At 36.9% G+C, this 21587-nt stretch overlaps 1 protein-coding gene across 1 annotated transcript; it reads right to left on the reverse strand.

Annotated features, from left to right (window-relative positions):
• Positions 1-1596: 1596 nt before the first annotated feature.
• TAF9B (TATA-box binding protein associated factor 9b) lies at positions 1597-10275 on the reverse strand. The gene is made up of 7 exons (XM_004000666.6): positions 9875-10275; positions 9155-9236; positions 8478-8614; positions 8269-8403; positions 7365-7440; positions 4549-4659; positions 1597-3668 (listed from the first exon to the last, which is right to left on the reverse strand). Exons 1-7 carry the CDS (start codon positions 9923-9925, stop codon positions 3505-3507), a joined length of 756 nt encoding a protein of 251 aa, XP_004000715.1. The 5' UTR covers positions 9926-10275; the 3' UTR covers positions 1597-3504.
• Between the last annotated feature and the right edge of the window lie 11312 nt (positions 10276-21587).

Here is a 21587-nt window from a genome sequence, read left to right on the forward strand (position 1 = left end):
CCCACAGTTGTAGTAAATTTTAAAATGCACCATGTTTCTGCATACCTCTAATGGTACACTATATCCTGGTGTGAGAAGCAGGAATTCTAGGCTGATTTTTTTGTAGAGGTGACCCAGAGGTGCTATTCATAGATCCAGCAAATTAATGTTACAGCTGGGCTAGACTCCCCCCCCCCCCCCCCCACTGATTACCTTCCTGCAACATTTTATTATTGTACAGAGGAATTGCAACATTTTATTTCATATGTACAGAGGAATTAAAAGAATTGTATAAACACCTGTAAACCTAGCACTTAGATTCTACAATTGTCAATTCATCCATCCACCAACCTGGATTGTACCTTTTAAGTACTTTCTACTAGACTCTGCTTCCAGGATCATTCTCCATTTATTTGTTCATTAATCCAGAGAATGAATGGGGAAACACAAATAGCCAAATATTTGAGTACCTGCCATATGCTTAGGACATAATGGAGGGAATATAAGATAGCATTTATGTCCTGAAGAAATTTACCGCCTAAGTTGAGAAAGGTAATATGTAACAAACAACTTGTGAGCACATAAACTAGAATAGTAGTACAAGGATGTGCTTCCTGATTTAATACAGAATTATGAATTATTGATAAAATATTGCAAAGTTTTAGCATGTGACACAAATTCAGTTTTAACCTCCATATGATAGATGTATATGCCTGTATAGAGATTATGATCTTTGTGTCATCAACCAATTCAGTCTCTTAAACTCTGTGTTTCCTACTTTCCTTGTTTTCTTTATGTCCAAAACTTCCCTGTAGCACATGATACAAAAGTCAAAAAGGGGTATACAATGAGAAGACACCTTCCTACCTCAGTCCCCTAACTACCAGTTACCCTCTTTAGAAACAGCTACCGTCAGACTGGTTTCATTCATTCTAGAGCTACTTAATGTATATAAAAAGCATATCCTATGTATGTATATACATATAAATTAAAATATATATGGTAGCCTACTATACACACTGTTTTGAATGTGCTGTTCTGATTAGTGTTGTCTTTCCTAACTCTTGAGTACTTTCACTCTGGACTTCTTGGGACCAGTGTGCATTATGTTTTCTATTTTCCCCACATACTGGCTGTACTCCTATATTCATACTCAGATCAAAAACACTTGTTTCCCACTTGTAAAAGGAAGAACTTGGGACAACAATGTCCTCACCACATTTACCTTCAGTAACTCTTAAAAAATTCCACCTAGAAGCTGGAGGACAAGAGCTGCCTTAAGTCATTTTAGAAGCTATATTGGGTGGATGCAATTATAGGGAAGGGAGATCTGCAAGATAAAGCAGTCTGCATTTGAAAGAGCAATGCATCCCCTGGCTGACCTAGCAAGTGAATGAACACTCCAACTGCAGTCTCAACAGCATGATATGTTTTTAACAGACTTAAGCCCATATTCATTTTTGTTTTGCTTCACGATGAGTCACATGCTGATAAAGCAAGCAATTCCCTGATTTATAATTAAGTCACCCATTAAATCTTAATTGCTTCTTGGACCTCAGAATTACTGGGTCTTGTTCATCTTCCTTGAATCCCTTAAATCAAAAATGAAAGAAATGGTTAAGTTCAGTTTTTATTAATAATCTTGGAACAAATACATGAACAATTCCTTAGAGTTATAAACCATTTTACAATTTTCAAAGAACTTTCACATACACCAATTAAACCCTCACAACATCCCTGTGAGGTAGGCAGGGTTGGTGTTCTTCTATTACAGGAATAATAATTCCTATTATCCTAGTTCAGTATACTAGCCTAGAGAACTAGGCTCAGAGGTGAAGTAAGGTCACATAGTTGGTAAATGATGGAGCCAGGACTAGACCCTAGGCCTTCTGACATGCTGCCTCCCTGAGAACATTCAAGTAATGATATCCTATGCTATATAATGAACATTTCTCTCCTATGATGATCAGATCTGTTTTTATAAATTTGATATCACCTTTTTCCTAATATCCAAAAACACGCAGACTGTGATGAGACATGTCTTCTCTGTTACTGGAATATTTCTCTTCAATTTATCTAGAGCACCATCCTAACATGAAACTTTCTTGTGTTTGAAGTTTTGAGGATCCTTGGCTACAAGTTCTAAATTATGATATGATATGAAAATTTATTTTAGAAAATTCTGCAAAAGTATTCCAATGTTGAATATGTCAAACTTAAAAACAACAAACCTATTTAATATTTTTGAAAGCTTTACAATCTTTCCCACTAAGAGGTTTAAATGTGTATAAATGGAAAATAAGAGAAAAGTGTTCAGCAACATTACAACATTACTGGGAAACCTACTGGTACACCTAAGTGCCAGTCACATTACACTGATTTGCTTTTATTGTTGGCCTTCTAGAGGAAGGAAAACCATTAGAGAATTTTCAGGTTTGATCCCATCTCATATATGATAACCTCAGCAACAAGCTAGAAAAATGAATTATACCAATAGAAGGGTTCAAGCAGTAGTAATTATAGCATATATGTATGTGATAAAAAGGAAGAAAACTTCCTCTTCAGTGGTTTTTGCCTAAGTCCAGTGTAAATATACTTCTCAACGCAGATTTTAAAGCTACAGCATCTTCTATGTTAAATTTAGAAATGTGAAATATGGTGGAGTTATCAACTTGGAATATAAGATCGAAATTGTAGCTGACCCCAAAACTACCTGTTAAAAGCAGAATAAAGCTCAAGGAGCATAAAAGGAAAGGTGTAAAACTCAACCGTTCTGGTATGGAGAGTAAAACAGCAAGGCAAACCTTCGGGTTAAAGTGAACCACAGAATATCAGGCATGTAAAAGCAGGTCTTAAAAATAGGAAAATGACACTGAACTGTATTATCAGGAACTACACTTTTAAAATTCCAGTTTTGGCCTTCTAAGAGCACTGGGAGAAACTTAACCCTATGGGGAAGAGGCAGTACAGAAAATGAATGGGATCTAGAAACGGGGTTGAGGTGGGAGGTTAGAGAACAACAAGAAACAAATACACTTAAAATGGATTTAGAATCCCTTTAAATCCATCTTTTCCAAAAAAATGCTTCCTACATTTAGAGATTTGGTTAAAAAAAGTTGGTGAAAACCAAAGTTGTGACTATTTTACCTTGAAAAGAAAGTAGTATTTAAATGTAGATAGAAATGATGCTGTTAAAGATTAGTCTACTGATCAGGCTGTAGCAATTGAAACTTAAGTGCTGCTGTCAGTGAAACATGGCAGAAAACTGCTTCCAAATAAAAAACTGTCATGATAGAATTTAACATTAATGAATTAATGTATTAAGAAACAAATACTTTTTTACTTGGAGCCTAATGAAAAAACACTGGTATGCTTAAGACATCTAACAGTTTAAGCCAATGTGAAAAATACTGCAGCCACATTTAAGTTTTCTAAGATAAAACTTGAGAAGACAAAGAATATTCTAGTTCAGTATACTGGGCTCCAAACCAACTACACGTTTGAAATACATCTTGATTGTATTCCTTACATAGTATCATTGTCATCATCTTCTTCATGTTTTCTCTTCAATGGGTTTGATTCGTTGGCCGTGTTCTGTGATGAAACCATGTTGGTGGTAATAAGAATATTTTTGGGCCCAATTATTGAAGGATTAATCAGAACATTTTGAACTGCAGTCGTTGCAGGAACTATAAACAGGAGAAAATACCTTCAAACTGAATTACCCCAAATCAGAAACATGGTAAAAAGTATTCAACAAATCTAAATTATAATTCTAACAACAATTTTAATAGCATGAATAGCAACTACATCATAGAAGAAACTAGGGTATTTATACTGCATTAGGAGTTGAATAAAATTTTTTAATACTTTACAGTATTTAAACTAGTATCTAGTACAACATTAAAGTTCTGTTTTTTTTAAACTTAACTACCTAAAATTTTAGTTAATACTTAGCCATGGGAAGCAGTGTGCTGGATTCATCATGGAACATATTAAAGGCACATGTTCAAGGTCAGGAATCACATTCCCATTATAAGCCAATATTTTATATAAGTAGTTCACTATGTACATTTAGGTTTCAGAAGATGTTCAATTGAAATATATTCAGTAATAAATTAGGCTATAACAGAATTCTACTTATATATTATTCCAACTTTATATGTATCCTTCCATAAAGTGAGTAAAAGTACAATTTTTATTTGTTGTACACTAAGTTATATTATTTTTTTGAGCTTTAACCCTAAGTGCTTTTCCCTGAAGATGCCTTAGATTTGTGGACCCTAACTTATTTTAGTTGTGTTCTTTGAGAATCTGATGATCATGCTGAATACTCTCCATTTCCAAAACATTACATATTTGTAAAATTTCATACAATTTTAGTGGGGTCATAGACCCTTCTGAAGAACACTAATTTGCAGCATTACTGCCACCTTCCTGGTATATTAAAACAACTTAACTCTTGCTATAAGAATACAAATTATTCTATAATCACAAATTATTCACAAATTTTAAGATTCAGAAAAAATAAAAGAACCACTTTCAATGCCACCCTCCCCATCATGTTACCTGGTTTGACAGGTGTGGACTGAGAAGGTGGAATCTGCACTGTAAATCTTTGGCTTGTCACTGACACTGGAGGTGCAACTTTACTTGGGACAGAAGCTGTTTGTGGGGTTGCTGTAGTTGTAATTAACAGACCATGTTAGTTAGGTGACTTCATTACACAGGTTCATATTCTGCACTCCTTAGCTTATAAGAAACTACCTTCAAAGCACAAGGAACTAATGAATGGTGAGAAAAAAATCAGAAATAAGCAAAGTACAAACTCAACAGTTTAAACGCTAAAAGTTCAGGACAGTATAGTAGTAAAGAATGTAGGCTCTGGAGCCTACCTACTTGAGTTTGAATTCAGGCTTTATCACCTACTAGATGAGTGTCCTTGGGCAAGTTATTTAATCTTTTAATACTTTAGTTTTCTCACCTGTCAAATGGAGATAACTATCACATAAGATTCTTGTGAAAGTTAAAACAATCCATGTATAGCTCTTTAAACCACCTGGCACTGAATTTTAGCTACGTGAGGTTGTGAAACTGAGTGTCCAAATAAACCAGCAGAATAAAGACCCAAGTTTTCTATTACCTTAGGTGGCACTTTTAATCTGTCACTTACTGAGAATTAGAAGATGTCTACTATGCCTATGAAGGTAAATCAACATGCATCTAACAAAAGCCTATCAAATACACCTCTTAGGGTCCCCAGGTGGGTACAAAAGTCATATTCCTATTCTATATCCAAGTACTTTTTTTAAACAGAAAGGGATTGTGGAGATAACCTAGTCCAAACCCCCCTCAACTCTACCAGTTATTCCAAGGTACAACTCAAATACCACCCTATTTTATAAAATTTCCTTGATTTGCTCAGAAGTCAATGCCTGACTCTGAAATTGCCTTGTCATAGGAACCTTTATTAGTATCTTCTCCTGTTCACTAAATTACAAGCTTGGCTAACACTTTTTATCCTTAAGAACATATGGTCTTTGTGCCTTACTCCTAATAGGCACTCAACAATTTTTGTTTAATGAATAAATTTTGCAAGACTCAAAGATGTATACTGACATCATAGCTCTCTTAAAAAATATATTTATGGAAACATGTGTGTTCCTAGTTTTTCCTTTGGGGATGCAGGTTTTCCATACATCCCTTTCTCCTGGAACCAGCAGTCTGCCCAGGGAAGAGTTGCTGAAAAAACTACAACTACCCTCTCCAGAAACAAAGGAGAAGAAAGCCTAAATGGGGGAAGAAAGCCTAAATAGGGGAAGAAAGCCTAAATAGGGGAAGAGAGTTCAAAGGTATGCAGGAATCTGGCTCTAATGCTTTCTCTCCCAAACTGAGAAGGTGAGGCCTTACTCTAAGGTATCTTCATTCCTAGGCAAATTTTCTGTTGTATTAAGGATCAGTTCAAAGAATTTGGTGAAGCTTAATGAAACAGTATGTGTTTTATTTTGTCAAGAAATTCACAATAGGTAGATGTTTTCTTGGCCATTACCATAACGATTTAACATTTAAGGAAGTATGGAGTTTAGGTTTTAAAATTGAACAGAGTAGATGCTTAGATCTTGGATACTTTATAGAATTCCATGTTTTCAAAGTTCAAAACTTGTATTTTAATACTACATTTTAGCAGTTCCCTCATTTTAGATTTTAAAAATCTCTAAAACATGTATAATAAGTGTCTAAAAATCACAACTGATAACTAAAATTGGTTAACTTGCTAACACGTGCAGTGGATTACCACAGCCCAGAGTTTTTAAAAAATTGGTATTCACTAAAGTAATATGAATCCACAGATACACAGTATATGACCTAAAAGTTACATAAATTATATATGCGAATTTCTGCCCAAAAAGGTCACATGCAGGTAACTGGAAGTGTACAACTAATACTATACCCGGTTGATTTTAAAATGTTTAAATGAGAATATGAAGAGATTGTCTACACACTGCATAAATCAAATGCTGCTTACATTAGAGCTATATGACATCTATAGGACTCAAGTTATAAAACATAAGAGCCAAGAAATCAGTACTGGTCAAAGAGGATTATTTCTGAAAATACTTTGATTATGAAAGAAATCCAGCAGGAATGTAGGACCAAAAAAAAAAAATCAGGAACTCTAAATCTATTTATGTTTCCCTTATTACCTAAGCAACAACATTAAAAAGAAACCTAACGGTTTCTAAATACCATTCTCCACCAAAAGGAACTAGGGCTCTGGAGAAATGGCTGGTTGTAGAACTAGAGTAAGGGAAAATATAAGATGAGCTTAGATCATCTTGTGCCAAAAAGCAATAAAGGCTCAAAGAATGATGGGGACCTGTCACGACACAGGAGACACCTTGAAGGGACAACACAGGACAATCAGTACTACTTCTGAAAAGATTAGTATTAAAAACAATGAGTTTTTCTTTGATATGCTTTTTGTACACTTTAAAATTGGGTTGCATTCTCTTGCCAGTTTACTCTGAAAGTTCTTTAATTTCTGAAAATAAGTAGGCTACTGCCATGAGTTGTGTTTGGCAACTTGATTTGTATAGAAGGCAGAGAACACAGCTTAAACTGTTTTTGGTATCCCAGTTTATTCCAACAACGCTGGGTAATGTCCAATTCTATACTCATTTGGGATCAGATATTCCTTGTGGCTTTCTCATTTTGAAATCTGATAAGATATATGTTTATAGTTTTACTAGAGGATAAGTAAATGTATCAATGGCAATACACATTTGGGAATTTCTGACTCAGCTTTTGACTTGGATTATAATTTAAAATTAAGTGCTAAGGAACTTCTTTACCAGTCAGAAAAACCATTTCCCTCTCTCACTTACCTATAGTAGGAGTGGAAGGTCTGCTACTAACAGCACCAACACTTAACCGTGGAACTAGTCTTCCTTGGTTAGGTCCCTAGGGGATTTCAAAAACAAGTTAGTTTTAATGTTGTTTAGATCTGACCCCTAAACTTACCAAGAATGAAATTAGGATTGCTGATGTGACTTATTAATGGATAAACCTATGTCAAGAATGTCGTTTTTGTTTCATCAGTGTTCTAAATCCAACATTGAAACTAGTCTTCACAAACATATATATAATATAAATAAAATGCATACACATATGGACATGGATATGAACATACACATAGAAAATTCTATATAGTGTTTAAGGTAGAGTCTTATTTGGGGGATAACAACTAACATCCTTATGACTTTTAATCTTAACTAGTCAATACCTTAACCTAAAAAGAAAGAAACTCTCTTCTAGCAGAATTTCAGACAACAAAGGCAGCTAGCTGAATGTGGGGAGAACTTTCTCAGTGGTGGGAGAGCCTTAGGTCATATTTCAGAAAATAAGTCCAATTCCTTATGGTACATCATTTACTCTGTTATCAGGTGTCACAAAAAACTGATAAACAGTGGAAATATTTGGAGGCATGAGACCTGGGAATAAGTCCCAGCTTTGCTACTAACTCCACAGATGGATCGAGGCTCAGTTTCCTGTTGTGAAAATTAAGTGTTGGGTTAGATGAACATTAAAGTTCTTTTTAGCTCTAAAAATTTTGTATTTTAATGTAGTAGTTAATTGCAGACATGGTATTTTCAACGCTATAAATTTTAAAAATCCTAGTAAATTATCTTAGTCTTTATTCTACTAATCTATTTATAGGAATGTGCTTTTTACAAATTGCCCTAACACATCTCATCTTTTTAAAAAACTAATTTGACTAAAAATTCTTACCTTTTTAATTAAGGACTTCAGCCTATAGTTTGGAGCTGTTAAGCAGTATCTGTCGGGTGGCAGTCTGGGTCCTGCATATGGCTTAATCAGTGGTAAAGGGGTTTGATTTTTCTGCCTTGCAATATCCAGTAAAAACTAAAAAAAAATCCTTATTAGAACTACAATTTAAAAATTTTTAAGTAAAATGAACTTCAAATAACTTTGCTCACATCTCTTGGAGGAGGAGAAGTAAAAGACTGATCAGCCCGACACTGGATTGCCAGTCTCACATCATCTGCATCAACATTAGGTTTCTTAGCATGGCTTGAATAAATTTTCGCATCATCCAGAATTGTAGTCACATATCCTTTAAGAACAAAACATTATTTTCTTAAACCTATGAAAACAGCCTAATATTTATGGCCATTTTTCTTAATGGAAGGTTCTACCAGTAGAAAATTTATGAATTTTGGTTCTAATATCTAATTGATCTATATGATCAACTAAAAATTTTTTTTATTAAGCTTATTTGAGAGAGACAGCGAGGTGAGCAGGGGAGGGCAGAGAGAGGGAGAGAGATATTCCCAAGCAGACTCTGTGCTGTCACAGAAGAGCCCAACAAGGGGCTCAATCTCTCAAACCAGGAGGGAGATCATGACCTGAACTAAGATCAAGAGTCAGAAGCTTAATGACTGAATTACCCAGGCTCCCCTCTATATGATCAATTTTAAATAGATATCACAGTATAAATACTACTGTCCCCTAGCTTGAGCTCCTTTTTTCTGCTTTAGCCAAGTTCTATGATATTTATTAACTGTTAAAGCAATTTAGTTGAAAATGTTCTTACAATAAAACAATCTTTTCAGATTCACAAGTTAGGCAAATTTTTGGTGTTTTGTTAACTTACGGAAAGCAAATTCCAACATTTGATTTATAACCCTTGGTTCATACTCCGTAATTCCCATATCCTTCAGGATTTGTGCCATCACCTGTAGATTCGAATAAAAACGTCAGATGTATGATGTAGGCACTAGAAATCAAGACTGGGCCGAAGGTAGTATTTGTATTTATGATACAAGGTCCCCCTTTCTCTGGGCTCCAAACTTGTACTCCTATCCTTTTCTTCTCAAGTGTGTATCAGAATCACGCCCAAACCCGTTGTAACCTCTGCTGAAAACTTTTTTTTTTTTTTTTTTTTGGCGGGGGTGGGGGCTGGGGCAAAGAGAAGAAAAAGGCCCGGGTTGCCTTTCACCCCGGGAAAGGCAGGGGTGGTTACAGCTGGTTGTCATTTTCTTCTGTGACGATGGGGGAAGAACGCTGGACGCGAGAATCCCGGCTGGCCAACCTGGCGAGACCACAAAGAGTCTGGGGCCCAAGGCCCAGTAGACAAAGCCGGGTGGTTGGACTGCGCACTTCGGCGGGCCGCAAGCCTCCCTCTAGCGGGGCCGCGGGGGTTGCGGGAGAAGCGCCCCAAGGTCCAGACGGGCAGCCCCTTATCCCACTCCTGGCCGCCCCGGCTGGGCTGAAGCCGCACGCGAGCCCAGCCTCAGGCCCTCCGTCGGGGCCTGCCTCCCTAGACGCTGGCCGCGCGGAGCTTCATGCCCCGCCTCTCATCCTTTGCACTTACCAAGGCATCTCTCGGAGCGTTCTTGGGAGGCGCCATCTTGCTCGACTCCATGTTATCCTGCCGCCTGTCATCCGAGGAGAGAGGGCTGATCGCAGGCTCCTTGCTCAGACTCCACCCCTGCGGGGTGCGGAAGGCGGGGTTACAACTCCGGCCCAGCGGGCTGCGGCTTTTCTCCTGCTACTCCACGCGGTGGAGGCTGAGGGCAGCTGGGCTAGCGGAGCCGGCAGGCCGCGGAGGATTGGCAGAGACGAGTAAGCCTTCCCCGGGGAACCCTCGGCCAACGCTTAGAAGAACCAAGAAGCTCGTCTTTCTAGAGCTGTTCTCCGGTAAAATGTACCAAACGGGTAACCCTTGTCTTTGCTGGGACCCTTCTTCACACTTTCCCTGCTGCCACTCTGGCCCTTCCATCTCCCTGTAATGCCTGCACAAGCCCTGCCTCCACGTGACCTTGTGGTAGGGTTGCCTGTGTAAATAACACCCAGTTAAAATTTCAGATCAACAACAAATACGTTTTCAGCCAAAGTATATCCCAAACACTACATAGGCTATATTTATGTAAAAAATTATTTGTGGTTGATCTCACATTTAAATTTAGCTCGGCGTTCTGTATTTTCATTTGTTCAATCTGGCAACAGCAGGCCTTTGGCCAACTCTCGTCAAGCTCAACGCCTTGTCATCCTCACCCATTTCATACTGATGAAAAGCTAAAGCCTTTGTGGGCCTGCAAGATTCCCCACCCTGCTGAGCCTCTCCAGCCTTGTCCCTTGTCCTTGAGTAGTTTTCTCCCCTCTCCAGTCTCCACAGAATAACCTGACTTTCAAAAAAAAACAATGCATCAGTTAACCATCTCTGGCTTAAAGTGTCCCTGAGAGAACTCTTTCCTATTCTCTACAATCCACCACCGTGTTCTTTATCCCACGAAAAGGCACTCTGAGCTACCGAGGCCAGTAATAGCAGTCAGCTATGTTACGCACCCTCCCCACAATCCACAATCTATAACAAGTCTTATCAGGGCCACTTCCCAAAGTCGGACCATGTCTGTGTTTCCACATCCTCATCCAGTGCTAACCACGCTAACAGTCCAAACCAACAGCTGTACTCACCAAGACTACAGAAAAAGGTCCTGAAAATAGGGCTACCCCACCTTCTTCACACAACCCAACGGATCTCTCAGTCATACATCACATAATTGTATTCCTTTCTTTAAAGCCCTCTAATGGCTTCCTTCACAAAACAAAGTCTTACTGATTTCTGGGGGTTAGCAGGCCCTTCAGTTTTGGACACCAGCTCACCTCATCAGGCTCCTCTGAATGAGTCGTCGATCAGTCAGCCATCTTGAATATGAGGCAGGTCCCCCAAGAATCACGTGTTTTTAACACACCATTTCCAGGGGGAACACTGATCCCTGTGGTCCCACAAGCACCTTTTTCAGCTGACCGTGGACGATCACTATATAAGACTAATAGTGATATTCTCACTTTGGAATAGGTAGTAGATACACAAGGTGCAAAATTTTAAAAATACATTTAAAAAAATAAGAAAAAGAAACTTTCTGGTTTCTTCTAGCCACTAATTTATCTTTCACAGGAGGCACCACTGTTTACCAGTTTCTTGTCTATGTAATTTACAAACACCAACTTTTTAATTTTTTTGTTCCTCCATCCGAATGGTACCATACAGTTGGGGTGATGAAACTTCAGGGCGCCAACACAGGACACAGCCATACAAGATGAAAACACCTATGAAAGGCCTATAATATATAATAAATAACTGTGCACATGTGTTATTGCTTTAATATAAAAATATGAAAATAGATGTTTATTTAAAATTGCTTTTCTGTATTTTCTGTTACATACATGCTATTATTTAAACAAGACAATAGGACTAATTAAGAGTGGCAATTAGTATTAATAGTAGGACTAATTAAATACTTTGTGTGAGAAAATATAATATTTTTCATATTTCTGTCCCGTTACAGCAATTTATTTTAATTCTTGGATATTTAAATTTTATAAGTTGTAGTATGTATTCTTAGTTTACATAAATATAAGATGTTTAAAAAAGAGAATGTGAATACATTATGACAAGTTAAACATATCTTCTATTGCTTATATTTAGTAAAAATAACAATGAAATGTTTTTCTTGGCGCCATGTTACAGTAGGATAATTTTGCTCTTTCTGTTTATCGAAAAATACTTCTCTGAACTGCCTGCAGCCATTAACTGCAGCCATCATTCTTTTCTTTTATGTAGTGGTAAAACTGAATATAGTCTAACATAATATTCACTTTTATATGAATTTTTGGTCTTATCAAGTCCACATTAGACTGATTCTTGGTGTTAGACCAGTGTGGTGACATCAACCTAAATGTCCTTTCAAAAAAAGTGTTTGAGTATGTAATATTCCTAAGTATTACTTGCTAGGAATATCAGGTTTTTAGATTTGTAGGAATTAGTTCTAAGCTCTCTAGAAATGTCTATTCACTTAGTACTGGAGGTTTTGTCTTGGTAGAGCAGTTATTTGTCAGTTAGATAGGCACTTTGCATCTATACATTCATCCTTTTTTATTTCAACTTTTTATTAATTTTTCTTTTTTTCTTTTTGCTTACTTTAAATTCAAGTTAGTTAACATACAGTGTAGTCTTGCCTTTAGGAGTGGAATGCAGTGATTCATCTCTTACATACGACAACCAGTGCTCAATCCCAAAAAGTGTCCTCCTTAATGTCCACCCCCATTTAGCCCATCCCCCCACCCACCTCCCCTGCAGCAACCCTCAGCTTGTTCTCTGTATTTACAAGTCTCTTATGGTTTGCTTCCCTCTCTGTTTTTATCTTATTTTTCCTTCCCTTCCCCTATGTTCATCTGTTGTGTTTCTCAAATTCCACATATGAGTGAAATCATATGATATCTGTCTTTCTCTGACTGACTTATTGTGCTTAGCGTAATACACTCTAGTTCCATCTACGTTGTTGCAAATGGCAAGATTTTATTCTTTTTGACTGCCAAGTAATATTCCACTGTGTCATCATCTTTATCCATTCATCAGTCGATGGACATTTGGGCTCTTTCCATAATTTGGCTATTGTCGATAGTGCTGTTATAAACATTGGGGTGCATGTGCCCCTTCGAATCAGCACTCCTGTACTCCTGTATCCTTTGGATAAATTCTTAGTAGTGCTATTACTGGGTTGTAGGGTAGTTCTATTTTGAATTTTTTGAGGAACTTCCATACTGTTTTCCAGAGTGGCTGCACCAGTTTGCATTCCCACCAGTAGTGCAAAAGAGATCCTCTTTCTCCACATTGTTGCCAAAATCTGTTGTTTCCTGAGTTTTTCCTTTTAGCCATTCTGAAAGATGTGAGGGTAGTATCTCATTGTGGTTTTGATTTGTATTTCCCTGATGATGAGTGATGAGCATCTTTTTATGTGTCTATGAGCCATCTGGATGCCTTGTTTGGAAAAGTGTCTATTCATGTCTTCTGCCCATTTTTTCACTGGATTATTTTTCAGGTGTTGAGTTTGGTAAGTTCTTTGTAGATTTTGGATACTAACCCTTTATCTGAAATGTCATTTGCAATTATCTTCTCCCATTCCATCAGTTGACTTTTGGTTTTGCTGATTATTTCCTTTGCAGTACAGAAGCTTTTCATCTTGATGAATTGCAATCTTTCATTTTTGCTTTTATTTCCCTTGCCTCTAGAGACATGTTAAGTAAGAAGTCGCTGTGGCCTAGGTCAAAGAGGTTTCTGCCTGTTTTCTCCTCTAGGATTTTGATGTTTTCCTGTCTCACATTTAGGTCTTTCATCCACTTTGAATTTATTTTTGTGTATGATGTAATAAAGGGGTCCAGTTTCATTCTTCTGTGTGTTGCTGTCCAGTTCTCCCAGCACCATTTGCTGAAGAGAGTGTCTTTTTTTCCATTGGATACTCTTTCCTGCTTTGTCAAAGATTAGTTGGTCATATATTTGTGGGCCCATTTCTGGGTTCTCTATTCTATTCCATTGATCTAGGTGTCTGTTTTTGTGTCAATACCGTACTGTCTTGATGATTACAGCTTTGTAATACACCTTGATGATTACAGCTTTGTAATACACCTTAATGTCCAGAACTTTGATGCCTCCAGCTTTGATTTTCTTTTTCAGGATTGCTTTGGCTATTCAGGGTCTTTTCTGGTACCATACAAATTTTAGGATTGTTTGTTCTAGCTCTGTGGGGAATCCTGGTGTTATTTTGGTAGGGATTGCATTGAGTGTGTAGATTGCTTTGGGTATTATCGACATTTAACAATTTTTGTTCTTCCAGTCATGAGCATGGAATGTTTTTCCATTTCTTTGTATCTTCTTCAGTTGCTTTCATAAGCTTTCTGTAGTTTTCAGCATACAGATCTTTTACGTCTTTGGTAAGGTTTATTCCTCGGTATCTTATTGATTTTGGTGCAATTGTAAATGGGACCAATCTGTGATATCTCTTTCTGCTGCTTCATTATTGGTGTATAGAAATGCAACTGCTTCATTAATGGTGTATAGAAATGCAACTGATTTCTATACATTGACTTTGTATCCTGTGACTTTGCTGAATTCATGTATCAGCTCTAACAGTTTTTTTGTGGGGTCTTTCAGGTTTTCCATGAAGAGTGTCATGTCATCTGTGAAGAGTGAAGTTTGAATTCTCTCTTGCTGATCTGTATTCCTTTTATTTCTTTTTGTTTTATGATTGCTGAGGCTAGGACTTCCAGTAGCAACAACAGTGGCGAGAGTGGACATCTCAGTTGTGTTCCTGACCTTAGGGGGAAAGCTCTCAGTTTGTCCCCATTGAGGATGGTATTAGCTGTGGGCCTTTCATATATGGCTTTTATACTGTTAAGATACATTCCTTCTATTCCTCTTTCTTGAAGGTTTTTATCATGAAAGGATGCTGTATTTTGTCAAACACTTTTTATGCATCTCTTGAAATAATCATATGGTTCCTATCCTTTCTTTTATTAATGTGGTGTATCACATTGATTGTTTTGCAAATATTAAACCTGCCTTGCAGCTTAGGAATAAATCCCACTTGATCATGGTGAATAATTCTTTTAATGTACTGTTGGGTTTGATTTGCTAGTATCTTATTGAGAAATTTTGCATCCAGGTTCATCAGGGATATTGGCCTGTAATTCTCCTTTTTAGTGGGGTCTTTGGCTTTAGATGCATGGTCATGTTGGCTTTGTAGACTGAGTTTGGAAGCTTTCCTTTAATTTCTGTTTTTTGGAACAGTTTGAGGAAAATAGGATTAACTCTTCTTGAAATGTCTGGTAGAGTTCCCCTGGGAAGCCATTTGGCCCAGGACTCTTGTTTGCTGGGAGGTTTTGATAACCAACTCAATTCCTTTGCTGGTTATGGGTCTGTTTAAGTTTTCTATTTCTTCCTGTTTGAGTTTTGGTAGTGTGTGAGTGTCTAGGAATTTGACCATTCCTCCCAGATTGTCCGGTTTGTTGGCATATAATTTTTCATCATATTCACTTATAATTGTATTTCTGTGGTGTTGGTTGTCATCTCTCCTCTTTCCTTCATGATTTTATCCATTTGGGTTCTCTCTTCTTTTTGAGAAGTCTGGCTAAGGGTTTATCAATTTTGTTTATTCTTTCAAAAAACCAGCCCTTAGTTTCATTGATCTGTTCTACTGGTTTTTTAAATTTTTTTTTTTTTTTACTTTTTTAGATTCTATATTGTTTATTTCTGCTCTAATCTTTATAAATTTCCTTCTTCTGCTGGCTTTGTGCTTTATTTGCTGCTCCTTTCCAGATTTTTTAAGTATAAGGTTAGGTTTTGTATTAGGGACCTTTCTCATTTCTTGAGATAGGCCTGAATTACAATATATTTTCTTCTTAGGACTGCCTTTGCTGCACACCAAAGGACTTGGACTCTTGTGTTTTCATTTTAATTTGTTTCCATGTATTTTTTTAATTTCTTCTTTAATTTTTTGGTTGATCCATTCATTCTTTAGTAAGATGTTATTTAACTTTCACGCATCTGAGGGCTTTCCAAATATTTTCTTGTGGTTCATTTCAAGATTCATAATGTTGTGATCTGAAAATATGCATGGTATGATCTCAATATTTTTTTACCTGTTGAGGGCTGATCTGTGACCCAATATGTGATCTTCTGGAGAATGTTCCATGTGCACTCGAGAAGAATATGTATTCTCCTACTTTAGGATGAAATGTTGTGTGTGTGTGTGTGTGTGTGTGTGTGTGTGTGTGTGTGTATTAAGTCCATCTGGTCTAGTGTGTCATTTAGAGCCATTGTTTCTTTGTTGATTTTCTGTGTAGATGATCTGTCCATTGCTATAAGTGGAGTATTTTTAATATGAAATTTATTGTCAAATTGGTTTCCATATAACACCCAGTGCTCATCCCAACAGATGCCCTCTTCAACACCCATCACCCACCATCCACTCCCTCATCCCCCATCAACCCTCAGTTTGTTCTCAGTTTTTAACAGTCTGTTTTGGCTCCCTCCCTCTCTAACCTTTTTTTCCTTCCCCTCCCCCATGGTCTTCTGTTAAGTTTCTCAGGATCCACAACAGAGTGAAAACATATGGTATCTGTCTCTCTCTGTATGACTTATTTCACTTAGCATCACACTCTCCAGCTCCATCCACGTTGCTACAAAAGGCCACATTCATTCTTTCTCATTGCCACGTAGTATTCCATTGTGTATATAAACCACAATTTCTTTATCCATTCATCAGTTGATGGACATTTAGGCTCTTTCCATGATTTGGCTATTGTTGAAAGTGCTGCTACAAACATTGGGGTACAAGTGCCCCTATGCATCAGCACTCCTATATCCTTTGGATAAATTCCTAGTAGTGCTATTGCTAGGTTGTAGGGTAGTTCTATTTTGAATTTTTTGAGGAACCTCCACACTGTTTTCCAGAGTGGTTGCACCAGTTTGCATTCCAACTCACAGTGCAAGAAAGTTCACATTTCTCCACATCCTCACAAACATCTGTTGTTTCCTGAGTTGTTAATTTTAGCCACTCTGACCAGTGTGAGGTGGCATTTCAATGTGGTTTTGATTTGTATTTCCCTGAGGATGAGTGATATTGAGCATCTTTTCATGTGTCTGTTGGCTATCTGGGTGTCTTCTTTGGAGAAGTGTCTATTCATGTCTTCTGCCCATTTCCTCACTGGAGTATTTGTTTTTTGGGTGTTGAACTTGGTAAGTTCTTTGTAGATTTTGGATACTAACCCTTTATATGAAATGTCATTTGCAGACATCTTTTCCCATTCTGTCGGTTGCTTTTAGTTTTGTTGATTGTTTCCTTTGCAGTGCAGAAGCTTTTTATCTTGATGAGGTCCCAACAGTTCATTTTTGCTTTTATTTCACTTGCTTTCAGAGATGTGTCAAGTAAGAAGTTGCTGTGGCTGAGGTCAAAGAGGTTGTTGCCTGTTTTCTCATCTAGGGTTTTGATGGTTTCCTGTCTCACATTTAGGTCTTTCATCCATTTTGAATTTATTTTTGTGTATGGTGTAAGAAAGTGGTCTAGTTTTATACTTCTGCATGTTGCTGTCCAGTTCTCCCAGCACCATTTGCTAAAGAGACTGTCTTTTTTTCCATTGGATATTCTTTCCTGCTTTGTCAAAGATTAGATGGCCATACATTTGTGGGTTCATTTCTGGGTTCTCTATTCTATTCCATTGGTCTATGTGTCTGTTTTTTGTGCCAGTACCTACTGTCTTGATGATTACAACTTTGTAGTAGAGGCTAAAGTCTGGGATTGTGATGTTTCCCGCTTTGGTTTTCTTTTTCAACATTACCTTGGCTCTTTGGGGGTCTTTTGTGGTTCCATCTAAATTTTAAGATCATTTGCTCTAGCTTTGAGAAGAATGTCGGTGCAATTTTGATTGGGATTGCATTGAATGTATACATTGCTTTGGGTAGTATTGACATGTTAACGATATTTGTTCTTCCAATCCATAAGCATGGAATATTTTTCCATTTCTTTGTGTCTTCTTCAATTTCGTAAATTTTCTATAGTTTTCAGCATACAGAACTTTTACATCCTTGGTTAGGTTTTGTCCTAGGTATTTTATGTTTTTCGGTGCAATTGTAAATGGTATTGATTTCTTTATTTCTCTTCCTGTTGCTTCATTATTGGTGTATAGAAATGCAACCAAGTTCTGTACATTGATTTTTGTATCCTGCAACTTTGCTGAATTCATGTATCAGTTCTCACAGATTTTTGGTGGAGTTTTTCAGGTTTTCCATGTAGAGTGTCATGTCATCTATGAAAAGTGAATGTTTGACTTCTCCTTTACCAATTTGGATGCCTTTTATTTCATTTTGTTGTCTGATTGCTGATTACTGACTTCCAACACTATGTTAAACAACAGCGGTGAGAGTGGACATCCCTGTCGTGTTCCTGATCTCAGGGGGAAAGCTCTCAGTTTTCCCCCATTGAGGTTGATATTAGCTGTGGGCTTTTCATATATGGCTTTTATGATGTTAAGATATGTTTCTTCTATCCCAAATTTCATGAGGGTTTTTATTAAGAAAGTATGCTGTATTTTGTCAAATGATTTTTCTGCATCTTTGATAAGATCATATGGTTTTTATCCTTTCTTCTATTAATGTAATGTATCACATTGATTGATTTGTGAATATTGAACCAGTCTTGCATCCCAGGAATTAATCCCACTTGATCATGGTGAACAATTCTTTTAACATACTATTCAATTTAATTTGCTAGCATCTTGTTGAGAATTCTTGCATCCATGTTTGTCAGGGGGGGCCTGTACACTTTTTTAGTAGTGTGTTTATCTGGTTTTGATATCAGGGTAATGCTGGTCTCATAGAATGAATTTCAAAGTTTTCCTTCCCTTTTCATTTTTTGTAATAGTTTGAGAAGAATAGGCATTAACTATTCTTTAAATGTTTGGTAGAACTCCACTAGGAAGCCATCTGGCCTTAGACTTTTGTTTGTTGGGGGTTTTTGACTACTGATTCAATTTCTTTGCTGGGCATTAGTCTCTTAAAATTTTCCATTTCTTCATGTTTCAGTTTGGTAGTTTATGTTTCTAGGACTTTGTCCATTTCTTCCAGACTGCCCAATTTATTGGCATATAAGTTTTCATAATATTCTTTTATAATTGTTTGTATTTCTGTAGTGTTTGTTGTTGTTTCTCCTCTTTAATTTATGATTTTATTTAGTTGAGTCCTTTCTCTTTTTTTCTCTTTTCTTTTTTCAGAGAGAGAGAGAGAGAGAGAGAGAGCGAGCGAGAGAGCAAGCACAAGTGGGTAAGAGGGGCAGAGGGTGAGAGAGAATTTTAGGCATGATGTGGGGCTCGATCCCATGACCCTGGGATCATGACCTGAGCTGAAATCAAGAGTCGAATGCTCATCTTACTGAACCACCCAGGTGCCCCTCTATTTTTTTCTTGATACATCTGGCTAGAGCTTTATCAATTTTATTGTGTTTTTCAAAGAACCAACTCCTGGTTTCATTGATCTGTTGTATTTTTAGTTTCTCTATCATTTTTTTCTGCTCTAATCTTTATTATTTCCTTCCTTTGCTGCTTTTAGGATTTCTTTGTTACTCTTTTTCTAGCTCCTTTCAGTGCAAGTTTAGGTTATTTATTTGATGTTTTTCTTGCTTCCTGAAGTAGGCCTGTAATGCTATAAATTTCTCCCTTATGGCCGCTTTTCTACATCCCCCAAAGTTTTTGGACCATTGTGTTTTCATTTTCATTTGTTTCCATGTATTCTTTTACTTCTTTTATTTCTTTGTTGACCCATTCATTGTTTAGTAACATGTTATTTAACCTCTATGCATTTGTGGTCTTTCCAGACTTTTTTTCTTATGGTCAGCTTCTAGTTTCATAGTGTTGTGGTAGGAAAGGTGTATGGTACGACTTTAATCTTCTCGAATTTGTTGAGGCTTTTTTTGTGGCTAATATATGACTTATTCTGGTGAATGTTCCATGTGTACTTGAAAAGAATGTGTATTCTGCTGTTTTAGGATGGAATGTTCTGAATTTTCTGTTAAGTCCATCTGGTCCAGTGTGTCATTGAAAGCCATTGTCCCCTTGTTGATTTTCTGTTTGGATGATCTGTCCATCAATGTAAGTGGGGTTTTAAAGTCCACTACTATTATGGTATTGCTGTTGTATAGTTCCTTTATGTTTGTTATTAACTATTGTATGTATTGGGGTGCTGCTATATGTATGTATGTTGAGTGCATAAATATTTAAAATTGTTAGATCTTCTTGTTGGATTGTCCCCTTTATTATGATATAGTGCCCTTCTTTGTCTTCTTTAATAGTCTTTTAAAAAAAATTTATTTATTTGTATTTTTTATTCATTAATTTTTTTGAGAGAGAGAGAACACACAATTGGGGTAACAGAGGCAGAGGGGGAGAGACTCTCTAGCAGGCTCCATGCTCAGTGTGGAACCTGATGTGGGGCTTGATCCCATGACCCTAGGATCATGACCTGAGCCAAAACCAAGAGTTGTACACTCAATGGGCTGAGCCACCCAGGTGGTCCCAACAGTCTTTGTTTTAAAGTCTAGTTTGGGGGCGCCTGGGTGGCGCAGTCGGTTAAGCGTCCAACTTCAGCCAGGTCACGATCTCGCGGTCCATGAGTTCGAGCCCCACGTCAGGCTCTGGGCTGATGGCTCAGAGCCTGGAACCTGTTTCCGATTCTGTGTCTCCCTCTCTCTCTGCCCCTCCCCCGTTCATGCTCTGTCTCTCTCTGTCCCAAAAATAAATAAACGTTGAAAAAAAAATTAAAAAAAAAATGAAGTCTAGTTTGTCTGATATAAGTATGGCAACTCTGGCTTTCTTTTTTGACATCATTTGTATGATAGATGTTTCTCCATCCCCCACTTTCAGTCTGCAGATAACTTTAGTTCTAAAATGATTCCCTTGTAGGCAGCATGTAGATGGGTCTTGTTTTGTTTTGTCCATTTTGTCCATTTTTTTAAAAACATTTTTTACTTGAAGCATATTTTAGAATACATAGTTCTAGAAGATATATGTAAAGCATCCCATCCAAGAAAAATAGAATATACATTTTCTTCAAGTACACACAGAAGATTCTCTTGGTTAAATCACATAAAAAATATATATATAACAAGTGTTGCAAATTTAAGAAGACTGAAATCATACCAAGTATATTTTCCAACCACAATGGTACAAAACTAAAGATCAGCAATCAGACAATGCTGGAAAATCTATAATGTAAATATTAAATATTTAATATGTAAATATTGCACATCATACTACTGCAAAAGCAGTGGGCCAAATAAGAAATCAAGCAGCAAATCAAAATATGTCTCAAAACGAATGAAAACCAATATTCCAAAACTTAAGGGATGCAGTTAGAGTGAAATTTATGCTTTTATAAATGCTTGTATTAAGAAAAATAGTTCCAATAAACAACTTAACATTATACCAGAAGGAAGTAGAAAAAGAAAAAAAGCTGAAATTTAGCAGAGGAAGGAAATAACAATGAAAAATCAGAAATAATTAAAACAGAGACCAAAATAAATAATGTAACATTGAAAATAATGACCACTTTAAAAAAAATACACAAAATTGGCAGTGCTTTAACGACATTCACTAGGAGGCAAAAGATGACTCAAAGACCAAAATAAGAAATGGAAGAGAAAACAATATAACAGATAACTACAGAAATACATAGTTATAGTAGATTACTATAGTCA

Source organism: Felis catus, chromosome X (assembly GCF_018350175.1).
Source record: "Felis catus isolate Fca126 chromosome X, F.catus_Fca126_mat1.0, whole genome shotgun sequence".
NCBI classification, from domain to species: Eukaryota; Metazoa; Chordata; class Mammalia; order Carnivora; family Felidae; genus Felis; species Felis catus.

Bases quoted from the DNA above. Each gene is read 5' to 3' on its own strand.
- TAF9B (XM_004000666.6), bottom strand. From the start codon at position 9,925: ATGGAGTCGAGCAAGATGGCGCCTCCCAAGAACGCTCCGAGAGATGCC. The intron at 9,237-9,874 runs GTAAGTGCAAAG...TCGAATCTACAG, and splicing joins ACGCTCCGAGAGATGCCTTG to GTGATGGCACAAATCCTGAA. The intron at 8,615-9,154 runs GTAAGTTAACAA...TTGTTCTTAAAG, and splicing joins AATGTTGGAATTTGCTTTCC to GATATGTGACTACAATTCTG.